Source organism: Schistocerca gregaria, chromosome 4 (assembly GCF_023897955.1).
Source record: "Schistocerca gregaria isolate iqSchGreg1 chromosome 4, iqSchGreg1.2, whole genome shotgun sequence".
NCBI lineage: Eukaryota > Metazoa > Arthropoda > Insecta > Orthoptera > Acrididae > Schistocerca > Schistocerca gregaria.
This window is the reverse complement of record NC_064923.1, coordinates 770,996,615-771,009,442: the sequence shown is the minus strand read 5'-3', so window position 1 is coordinate 771,009,442 and position 12,828 is coordinate 770,996,615. Positions and strand designations below refer to the sequence as shown.

The following is a 12,828-nucleotide window of genomic DNA, read 5'->3' as shown; positions in this document are numbered from 1 at the left end:
GCATAAGTATTTACAGTTTTTGTCTTGTTTCTTGCTGTCAATTCGGTTTTCAGTTTTTTTGTTAGTCTTTGTCTATATTTTTCCTTTAGTTCTTCTTCAATGTTTGTATTATCTATTCCTATTTTTTCTCTGTATCCTAGATATTTATAGGCCTCTGTTTTTTCCATCGCTTCTATGCAGTCGCTGTGGTTATCCAATACGTAATCTTCTTGTTTAGTGTGTTTCCCTTGACTATGCTATTTTTCTTACATTTGTCTGTTCCAACAGCCATATTTATATCATTGCTGAATACTTCTATTATCTTTAGTAATTGGTTGAGTTGTTGCTGTCAGTAGTTTTAGATCATCCATGTATAGCAAATGTGTGATTTTGTGTGGGTATGTTCCAGTAATATTATATCCATAATTTGTATTATTTAGCATGTTGGATAGTGGGTTCAGAGCAAGGAAGAACCAGAAAGGACTTAATGAGTCTCCTTGGTATATTCCACACTTAATCTGTATTGGCTGTGATGTGATATTATTTGAATTTGTTTGGATATTAATTTCATTTTCCAATTTTTCATTACTATGCTTAGGAACTGTGTCAATTTAGGATCTACTTTGTATATTTCCAATATTTGTAGTAACCATGAGTGGGGTACACTATCAAAAGCTATTTGGTGATCAATGTATGCCTAGTGTAGAGACCTTTGTTTAGTTTTAGCCTGATATGTCACCTCTGCATCTATTATCAGCTGCTCTTTACATCCTCATGCTCCTTTGCAGCAGCCTTTTTGTTCTTCATTTATAATTTTGCTCTGTGTTGTATGTGTCATTAATTTCTGTGTAATGAATGAAGTTAATATTTTGTATGTTGTTGGTAGGCACGTTATGGGGCGATATTTTGCTGGGTTTGCTGTGTGTGCTTGATCTTTAGGTTTCAGATAAATTAATCCTTGTGTAAGTGTATCAGGGACTTTGTATGGGTCTGCAATGTAACTGTTAAATAATTTATGATGAATATAATAGAGGGAAACATTCCCATGGGAAAAATATATCTAAAAACAAAGTTGATGTGACTTATCAAACAAAAGCGCTGGCAGGTCGATAGATACACAAACAAACACAAACATACACACAAAATTCAAGCTTTCGCAATCAAAGGTTGCTTCTTCAGGAAAGAGGGAAAGATGAAAGGATGTGGGTTTTAAGGGAGAGGGTAAGGACTCATTCCAATCCCAGGAGCGGAAAGACTTACCTTAAGGGGAAAAAAGGACAGGTATACACTCGCGCGCGCGCACACACACACACACACATATCCATCCGCACATACTCAGACACAAGCAGACATTTGTAAAGGCAAAGAGTTTGCCTTTACAAATGTCTCCTGTCCTTTTTTCCCCATTAAGGTAAGTCTTTCCGCTCCAGGGATTGGAATGACTCCTTACCCTCTCCCTTAAAACCCACATCCTTTTGTCTTTCCCTCTCCTTCCCTCTTTCCTGAAGAAGCAACCGTTGGTTGCGAAAGCTTGAATTTTGTGTGTATGTTTGTGTTTGTGTATCTATCGACCTGCCAGCGCTTTTGTTTGGTAAGTCACATCAACTTTGTTTTTAGATATGTTAAATAATTTAGTTAGATGTGAAAGTGTTGAGGAGAACTTCTTTAAACAGAAATTTGCTATTTTACCATTTCCAGGGGTTTTCCAATTGCGCGTAGAATTAATTGCTTGGGTGACTTCATGTTGTAAAATTATCACTTCAGACTTTTGTGGAATCATCTTGTATTTGTCTGTTTCTGCTTGTATCCACCGTGCATGTAACGTTGTATCGGGTTTGACCATATGTTCCTCCAGAAGTGTTCCACGTCTGTTATGTCTGGTGGATTGTCTATTTTAATGTGTGTGTTATCTACTGTCTGGTAAAATTTCTTTTGGTTTGTGTTGAATGTTTGGTTTTGTTTCCTTCTATTGTCACTTTTTTTGTATCTTCTAAGTCGTTTGGCCAATGCTTGTAATTTCTGCTTCTTTTCGTCTAATTGCTCTATCGGTTCTTGTTGTGAGATTTTACCTAACCTTTTTCGTTTTTTGTCTGATATTTCATTTCTTATAAATTGTGTTAGCTGTCCGATGTCTTTTCTCAGTTTTTCCATTCTGATCTGTAGCCTGTGTTGCCATGCTGGTTTTGTGGGTTCCTTCTGTGTGTTGGTTGGTTCTGATCTTTACCTAGTGTGTATATTTAGTGTAGTGAGTGCTCCTATATAAACCAGTAGTTGCAACTCTTCCATAGTTGTGTTTTCATTTATTTTGTTGTGTGTGATTGTGTTGATAGTTTTTATTGTTGTTTAGACTTGTGGGTTATTTGGCGGTCTATGCAAGAATGGTCTAATGTCTGTATTTGTGTCTTTGTATTCTATAAATGTCAGCTGAAATTTTTCTTCTATAACTAACATGTGTGTCACTTCGTGTTCTATTTGTGCTTGTTCTGGTGGCTGTCTTAAGATTTTGTTTTCCTCTGATTGTTTAATTGATGCGTGTTGTTTGTTTGTTTGCTCCGGGATGTTTGAGTCCATTGCTTTCTTCTTCTTCTTCTTCTTCTTCTGATTGCACATTATTTTGTTCCAGTATTTGTTGTACTTGTTGTTTGATGTTTTCTAATTCTGACCAGTTGGGATATCCTGTTATTTTTTATTATTACACGAATCTGATCAGCTAGTCGTTGTCCTGTTAAAAATTTTAATTCTGGATATCTGGTAATAAATGTTGTGTATACTTGTGATCTGTATCCAGTTGTGTTGGTTCCTAGGTATTTTGCTTGGTAATAACAGAACATGAGGTGTCGATTAGCTTCATCTGACCATCTCATCCTCTGTCTTTGTTTTGCTTCTAGGGTGGTTGCAGGAAGCATATCCTGCAAAACACCTCTATTTGGATTTAAATCATTTTCCAGTTGGCTAGCAGTGTCGTTACCACTGTGGGCGGGCATAGGGTTCAAGCGTCATCCCCGACCATGACGGCGCTTGTCCGAGGCTACTTTAGTTCTGTCCTGAACCATTATTATTATTATTATTATTATTATTATTATTTTCTTTCATTCTCATTACTGAGCAGTTACTTTTTCCTGTTTTAAAGAAAGAAAATAAAAGAAAAATTCTTTCCTCGAGTGGCTTGAGTACTTCAACCGTTTTGTCAACTGACATTATCAACCTAGTCTACAATCTACATTTCTTTCATTGACACCATCAAACTACACTTCATACAGTATATGCTGATATTAGACATGCTAAAAGCCCCACGGAAAGATATTACCAAATAAGAAATTAGATTCAGCATCATAGCAGAAGTTAGAGTACACATTTACAAAAATATGATTGGGAATAAACTTGGTGCAAACCTCCATGTTACATAGGAGTCAATCATATTACAGGTTATAAAGTACTGCTCATGTAAGTAAATAACGTTTGAGGGTATGTCACTGAAGGCATTAAACTTGTCTTAAAGTGAAGAAACAAACACAAAAATCTGTGTTACCCAGTCCCAACCATCATGCACACTGGGAAAAGCCACTTTGACGTAGCAAGGCGGAATTGAGAACAGAAGAGTGGAAACTAGACAGATGCTGGTGTGGCAACATCAGCGGTTATTAAGCAGCCTGAAATACAGCTACGCAATTGCTGTGTTTGTTTTGAATTCCATTCTGGATGTTTTTTTTTTTTTTTCTTTTAGTTACTGAATTAGTTTCATTGGCAAACTACACAAAACAAGAGCAGCAAAGAGAGCATATTTCTTACTAAGAAAATTCAATAGACATAACGTAATTTATTCAACATTAATGTACCCTGCAAAGGTAATGACTTCATTGACCATCTTGTAGGTAAAGTTATGTAAAAATGATGCCTCTAATCTCTTGCACTACACTAGAGGCAAATAAAAATTGCACGCATGTCAAAATTGTCCAAAGTCAAGCAATTAATATACATGCAGTATAATGCCCACATCTTTTCTCACTGTTTGTACAACCCACATCAAATGTCATTACTAAATTTTAGAGTTCTGCTCCAACAGATAATTTATATCCAAGCTTAAGTAACTAATTTTGTATTTGAAAACAACGTTTTTCTATGTTAGACCCCAGAACTCCAAAATACATTTTAGAAGTTCTCTGTATGAAGCTTGTTGCCTCTAATTAGAAATAAAACTGTTTCAAAACAACACCTTCAGATGAATCAAAATAATGGAAAATCTTGACTTATTGACTTAGATACTTCTGGGGACGGATTCAGAAATTGTAAAACTTTGTACCTTTTATAGACAACAGGCTCCATATAAGCAGTTTGTAAACAGGCTGATCATACCTGGCTGTTCCTGCTCAAACCACATGTATGGTTCACTCTAAGGGTGGGAATCAACACGTTTCAACATACATATTTCATTTGTGATACAAACATGAAAGTGAAATAGATATCTACTTTCACATTTGTACACTTTAAAGCACACTGTCAAGGTTGAACAGAATAGGGCATAATGGGAACACACCTTAACTGCCTACGAATTCTTCAACAAATGGTTAATTTTCCACCATCTCCAAAGCAGTTGTGTCACCTCACATTTGTAGTGTGGATTCAGAACAGGTTTTCTTTCCTTCTCTTTTTGTGTCTTCCTAGCTACTAAAGAGTAATAATTTAATTCTGTTCTGTAAACCACCCTTGCAACTGTGAAGGTGTTACAGAGTAAGGAAGTTACAGTTTAATATCCCATTGATTATGTCATTTTTATGAGTCATCAGTCTTCTGACTTGTTTGATGCAACCATCCACAAATTTCTCTCTTGTGCCAACCTTTTCATCTCAGAGTCGCCTAATCCTCAAATATTTGCTGAATATATTCCAATCTCTGTCTTCCTCTACAATGTTTACCTTCTACAGCTCCCTCTAGTACCATGGAAGTTATTTCCTGATGTCTAAGCAGATGTCCTATCATCCTGCCTGTTCCTCTTGTCAGTGTTTCCCATATTTCCCTGCTGATACTGCAGAGAACCTCCCCATACCGTACCTTATCAGTCCACCTAAAATTTCAACATTCTTCTATAGCATTACATCCAAATTGCTTTGATTCTCTTCTGGTTTTTCCACAATCCCCATTTCACTACCATGCAACATTTCTCAGAAATTTCTTTGTCAAATTAAGGCCTATTGTAGTATTTCGAGAATTTCTGCGAGAATTCTAGAACCACTCCGCATTCTACCATCTTGAACACATGATATTATAGATGTGAGAGTGGGATGATAGAAACCTACCTACTGCACACCACATATTTGTGTGTGCAGGTTTGAAGCTTGGCGTGAGAAGACTGTAGACACGGCGGTCAAACGGCACCAACAAGTACTTGTCGGTCGATCCATGGAAGTCGTAGCGAAGGAGCAAGGAAGAACTATGGAACTTCTGCGTTATTCTGTCCTAATCATATCAGTGATTACTGTTATAATAACAGGAACATCTTAGATTCTGAATTCTGAAAAAAACTCGTATCTTGGACTTGCTCTGGGCAAGACGTTTGTTTAAAATAGAGTTATGGTTGTTAAGGCAACTCTTTTCTAAAATGTACTTAAATCTGTTTCTAATGTGAGACTTTACGGTTTACTTACGAGAAGTTAAATGTTTATGTGCAAAGTGTGAATTTTGTTCTTATGAAGCTCAAATATACCAATAGCTATTGAAAAGTATTCTTCAAGTTCCGAACTATTTCGCAAGTGGTGAGAGAATCTTTAAGGTTCTCGTAACTAGCATCATTCTCTGGGGAAGAAGTTTATAGAGATTCCAGAAGCCGACTATCCAGAGGAGAAGATCGGCGTATACACCCAGTAAGTCGACTCGTATAAGAGAAATGAGAAGTTTGCCCATACACTTCACACACTCTTAGTTGTCAAAAACATTAGATTATGTATGATACAAATAGACTTCTCTTGACCAAGATTGCTCTTTTTTCCTTGCTCCAACCATCATGGGTTATTTTGCTGCCTAAGTAACTTCATCTACTTCATGATCCCCAATTCTGATAAGTTTTCTGCTGTTCTCATTGCTGCTACTGCTCATTTGGTCATTACAGATGGAATATAGGTCCGGAACGGACAAGGACGAAGAAGTGTTTTACAAGAGGACTAACTGATTTTGGGAAAAAGACAGAAAAAACCATTTCTGAATGGCTATATGGGATCTGAACCACACTCACAGAAAAAAATGTAAATCCAATGCCTCAGCCACTGCATCAACTCACTCATTCAGCTCAGTTGTGTGTTCTGGAGACTGGTCCTGGTGGAAGCACATCACTCTCTTAGAATACAGTCACTGAATTGATGGTACCCTAACATTACTTTCAATATGAGTATACTGAACAGCATCAAACTGAGCATACATTCTGCGAAGCATTCCAAGATCACAGGAAATAATTCAGTTCAAATCCAACACAAATAATGGCTAGTGTATCATGAGCCACAGAGAGACTTGGGGTTAAAACAGATACCTTGTAACCTGTATATATAACCCAGATGTTCATACTCGAGGAAAACATTGACTCCTCATTTGTTTCACACTTTACTTTTGTCACCGTCATCACAGAGCATGCTGTAACTCAGCCTCCAGAAGCAGTCACTGAACTGCAACCACAAACCCATGTAACAATATGTGAGAAGTGGAGATAACAACTCACAGAATGGTGCACACGCATATAAACACATCATGTGCATCCATACACCTACATTGTGCCTGCTGAATACACAATGCTGGGACAGCAGTTTGGCAGGTGTCAAGCGGAGTGGGTATGGCAAAACAAGGACTATTTCTTCAGTTAGCATGAAAGTTTTTGTGTCTTCTTGGAATATGCCTAAGGTGTTTACGAGATCATTTTTTCATAAGTTTACCTCCTTCAGGTGTTTATTGTAATCCGAAAATCTTAGATCTTACATTGTGTCAGATCTATTCAGGAGTGACTGATCATGTTTTGCATCCTTAAATGAAGAATATAACAACTGATGTCTGCGTCAAGAGCATTCAGCTTTTAGTCATTGTGTACAGCACAAACAAAATTTCATATTATCTATACTAATATTAAGAGAGGAGGAGGGGGGAGAGTTGTTCCGTCTTCTAAACATAACAGAAATTAATACTATAAGTGATTCCCCTGCTGGAACTAATGATTGAATGGACATTATTAACCAACCAATTCTTCAGTCACTTAACAGCAAGACAGTTTCACTTTAAAGCACACAAACTACATTTTGCTCCACTAATATTTTATTTATTACTAGTCTGTTCTGAACTTATAGACCATCCTAAATAAGTTGAAAGCCATTTTGTAATGAATTACTATTAGATGAACAGAATAACAACACTAAAAAACTGTTGGCTCTCAAGAGAGTCCTATCAAATAGCCAGAAAAAGATGTTCAATGGAGCCACTGTAAGTGTCACCATGTTAGCAAAAACAGGCTACATTTACTGTCAATTTCTCTCAAGTATGGAGAACACAATCTCAAATGGGTCAGCCACCCTTTGAGACTCACATTGTTAATAAAGTAGAACACGATTCTTCACCTTGGTCCACATGCTGAGGCATTGTGTCTCATTCGTTACCAACCAAAGAGCTTGATTTCTGACATATCAGGAAACCAAAACCGATCACATTTATTGATGTAGACAACATCCTCTCACAGAATGAAACAGAAGCACAATCAAACAGCAAGGAGACATATACATAATGTGCTTGGAATAGGAGTCCAAATGTCCAGACAAGCAGAAGCTTAATACAGGTTATCCAATGGGTTCAACACCATTTTTTCTGGTCTTTAGCGGTTGACTGTATGGCTTTCCAGCTTGACAAATTGGCCAACAACTCTCAAAAGACCTGCAGTATTGTCACTGATGTGGAGTCTACATAAGCCTCGAAACCTAGCTTCAGTGTGCCCAGACCATAATACCAACTTCACAAAATTATCCACAGAAATCATAAATATTGTAACACCGAGGCACAGTAATCATAACGCATTGCTGCTGCGCAGATTTTCGAACACTGTTGGACTGAGTAGAGCTTGCTTCCTCTTTAAAGAATGTCTAAGCCACCAAGTAAACAAATGTAACAGCACATACAGCTGTGCTTTTTAAGATGTGGGTCATCTTTCAGTAACAGTTCCTCAAAATTTTTGTAGTAACCATGAAAATTATGTGCCGTTATGTTTGTGCTGCTTTAAGAGAATCTTCCTGACCTGGCTTGAACTAAGGTTTCCCAAACATCCGTTCTACGAACCAATGCTGAGCTGTCAGTGTTATGCAGTGCAGAGGTAAACAAATGGTCCCGAAGCACTGAGCTGTATATATTAGCTATCTCCTGCAAACATGCCTTACATTATTTTGCAATATTTCTCAATCATTCGTCATGGCTTGTAGGAATGCCACTGTAACAGTACAAAAACAACCCCACTACACTATATCACCATGGAATGCGTAAATTAACTTAACCTTAGCCATTATAATTCCACAAGAACGTGACTGAACAAACCTTTGTCTTCATACTGATTTCCAAGATAAGCGACAGCTTTGGTATTGTCAGTTTCAAATCTTGGCAACTCTTAAATTTTAACTAATTCTCCTAATCATCTTCAGTGCTTTCTTGAAAGTGATTGTTTCACCATCTTAAGTGTTACGCAATTTGCTAATGTTCCTGAATTTATGATACTCTGCTACATCAATTTTGGTGAGCACACTGATCCAGTTATGAAAAGAACACACTGACAAGTCCTTGAAAACAATCTATATGAAATGACGGGTCAAGTGAGAGTGGGAGATATGCCACAAAACCAGAGAGTGTAGTCCTGTTGTCTGACGTGTGAACTAGAATGACACGGATAAGCTTCTGCATTTTCTGCAGAAGCTTCTCTAAGTATGGAAATCCATCCTCATCAGCACTTTGAGTACGAGGAGAAGCTACACCACTTACTGATGTCCAGTATGTCAGTGACAGAATTATCCCTGTAGTATGGTCACAGATTGTTACAAAATTTTATCAAAGGACAAGGATACATTGTCATTTAATTTTTGCTTTTACACATCTCTTCTTTTATGCACATTATGAATTAGCTGTTATTTTGCTACACTTTGTAATGTACGATATAGGATATCTTATTATTTTGGTAATTGAATTGGTGTTTCTAGTACCTTTGCCATACAATATTTCAGAGCAACATGGATGCTTTCGTATTAGCTAATGCTGAGAGGGGTTGTAAAAAATGTACCATAATCCAGACAAATGTAAAAAAGGAAATAGTGGACCTAAATACGCAAGTGATGTTTTTAAAAAAAAGTTGCAGCTAAAAAGCAAAAACCTGGATATGACTGCAAAAACAAATTGGACCGTTCTACCATCAACTAGTGTAGCTATTCAGTGCTAGATGAAGATTCTAAAAATACCTTATTTTGTGAGTTTTTCTGACTGCAAGAGAACAATGGTCAAAATGTATACCTCAATGGTCTTATTGAGTGTAATGATTGCAGTCAGGGGTATGCAAAACATGTAATGATGTGGCGAGTATAAGAAAGAACTTATTTGCTTATGCCATAGAACTCTTAGTGAGTGACATTTTAGCAGCATTTGAGGACCAGGCTCACATACAGGTAACCTTATGTGACCTGAGCAAGGCCTTCGACTGTGCTGACCACTCTGTTTTACTCTCTAAACTCGAATATTATGGAATATGTGGCAAAGTTTAAAACTCGTCAAATCATACCTTAATAATAGGAAGCAAGTGGTAAGCTCAGGAAGTAATGTGTCAAACACACTTGAGGTTCAACACTGAGTGCCACAGGGATCTAAATTAGGACCACTTCTATTCCTCATACATATAAATGACCTACCGGCAAATATTAATGTAAAGACATATATATATGCAGATGATACAAATCTGCTGTCTGTAAACCATGATTTTGATAAACTTGTAAGCAGTATGAATTTGGCAAAAGAAAATGCAACATCATGGTTTAATGCAAATTGGCTACTATTAAATGAGAAAGACCCAGAACATGTGGTTCAGTCTATCAAAGACTACAAAAATAGAAAAACAAAGTGCAAAATTTTTAGGTATAATCCTGGACAACAAACTAACATGGGACTCTCATGCAGAACACATAGTAGTTAGGCTGTCAAGAGTTATATACCTGTTGAAGAGGCTGATGTTCTGTGTGACATCGGAATATGTAAGGACAGCGTACTTTGCTTTTTTTCAGTCTGTTTTAAGGTATGGGCTAACGCTCTGGGGAAATAGCAAAAAAATAAATGAAGTTTTGGTGATCCAGAAGAAAGCAATCAGAGTAATAGCAAAGGTAGATAATAGGACACATTATAAACCATTGTTCATTAAATATAGAATTTTAACAGTTATTAATCTATATATTCTTGATAGTGTTAACTTCATACTTGCGGAACTACCTAATTTAAGTGTAATGAATCAAAGACATGACTACAATACAAGAAACTGTACTTCTCTGATCTTGCCACAGAATAGATTAGCAAAAACAAACAATAGCCATAAGTACATGTCAATTAAAATATATAACAAATTGTACAAATATGCCACAAGCATGCCAATCAAATTATTTAAGGAAAAGCTACACAGCTTCTTGTTAATGAACCCATTCTATTCAATAGAAGAATTTTTAGAAATACCCAATATCAACTTAAGTTAAATGTGTTAAATATATTTAATAAAAATATTAGGTTAAGTGAACTGATGAAGTCTATTGCATGTAATAATGCTGAATGACCAATAAAGAATCTGAATCTGAAGTGACATTAACTACTAGTACAAAGCTTTGAGTACATATGAAAGCTTTTTATGACATATGTGCAGTTCTGTAGAACAGGGTGTCAACTGTCAAACATATATAGCGATGAAGTTAGCAAATGAACTTAGTACAAAACATCTTGTCATGCCGCACGCGAGTAGATGTGGAAAACATAGCAGTGTTAAGCATAAAATTACCAGTGCCTCACTGTATAATGTTAGAGACCACATCAAAAAGTTTTGGATATGCAGAAGTCAATATTCACAGAAAGACAGGACATGTGAGTTGTACATTGTGACTGTGAAAACTATAGCTGAAATGCTATAAACATACGAAAAATAATGCCAAGATTTAGGAGTTTTATCTGTAAAATATGAAACATAAGCCAATCTGTAGTGAGAGGATATTGCCTCAACGACAACCCAGCAATCAAGATTTTTGGACAACAGGAAAACAAAAGATTCTGAAAGTCAGATCATACATATATAACTAATCAGTGGTACAAAGTTGTAGAAAATGCCTGAGTCAAAGACCTGTTTGAGATCGTCCAGGATGGAACATAACAATACTATTCACCATATAGCGGAGATGCTGATTCGCAGATAGGCACAACAAAAAGACTGGCAGAAAAAGAGCTTTTGGCCAACAAGGCCTTAATCGGAGATAGAAAATACACGCAAGCTACAGTCTCTGGCTGCACAAATCTAAGTTTAAACACAGTGGTCCCAAACACCCCACCTCACAATAAAGAAAAGTCATCTCATGAGTTAATGATTAACTTATACATAGAAGTTGGCAGGAACAACATGCAGAGAAAATTATACTGTTCCAACACAAGACAATTGGTGCACTTATACTCCATACCATTGACTGTCAAAATCAAGAAACCGGTAATAACATGTGGGGCTACAAATTATTTAATACAATTTTTCAGTTTGTACAAGATCTACATGCCAAGAGTCCTAACACTGCATGATTGGTTGGTTGCCTACCAATTCGATTATGTAACTGAATTTGACAACTGCAATATTAATACTTGAATTATCAGCTGTATTGTGCCATACTAATGACAGTGTCTATCCGTCTAATGGCACAACATTATTATTATTATTATTATTATTACTCCACGTTGGTAGAACATATTTTAATTCTGGAGACACGTTATTATTATTTTGCTTAAAACGTCGTTAAAAACAAACTGCCTACAATTTACTGTCAGTCAGAAACACGTTATTTAAGAATACTTCCAACTGACACGTGTCGTTTCACCCATGGATGTAACAGAAATAGGGTATTGCCTATCATAAAATTTGGTCTCACTTTTTCATTTCGGGTGTGGCAGAGAAATTTTAAATGTAGTAACTATTATGTACACTATGCAGGTAACTGGAGTTACCATCCAATTACACATTTGGAGGAAAAGCATCTTACTCCAGTCGACTTAAATAGTTCATCCAACATTCCAGGCATGTGTTTACGATACATTACAGAAAACATACTAATTTAGTTGTATGGGAATCACTTCGTACCATACAAAACATATACATTTTTCTTTCAGATCCTCCAATACTTTCTTCGTTTCCGTCCAGTCACAACGATCTGTCAACATATTTCACAACGAAACAAATAAATGAAATAATAACAGACGCACTTCTTACTTGTGTACACAATTTTCCCGCGCAAATATGATTCCAGAGAATTTCAAAGAAAGAGGTTTGCATCTACAGCTGAGGGTTTTTTCTTTGTTCTAATACACTGTTTAGCTCTCGCATTTTTATAAAAGTAACAAATATATCAAGGTAACATTTAACTGACGCAGTGGAGACGTTCGTTAATTATTATAACTGTGACACATTTTCAATTGGGGCACAAGATATAACCGACAGCAAATCACTTGCTTGTAAGAAAACCGGTAATTTAGCTCTTCAGGTAAGATCGATGGCCATCATTTCTTTTAAATTTTTATATCTTCTTGAGCAAATAACTTGGCTAAGTAATTCTGGTTGTATCTCCAACAATTGGG

At 36.5% G+C, this 12,828-nt stretch overlaps 1 protein-coding gene across 2 annotated transcripts in view; it reads right to left on the bottom strand.

The window, feature by feature from the left end:
- LOC126365943 (BRCA1-associated RING domain protein 1-like) overlaps positions 1 to 12,507 on the bottom strand; it is a 169,977-nt gene extending 157,470 nt beyond the window's left edge. The window contains exon 1 of one of the 2 annotated variants that reach the window (XM_050008719.1): positions 12,335 to 12,507. In XM_050008719.1, the coding sequence (XP_049864676.1) occupies positions 12,335 to 12,414 (80 nt within the window). In that variant the 5' untranslated portion in view covers positions 12,415 to 12,507. The remainder of the gene's footprint in view (positions 1 to 12,334) is intronic. The other variant, XM_050008720.1, reaches the window with a different exon arrangement.
- Between the last annotated feature and the right edge of the window lie 321 nt (positions 12,508 to 12,828).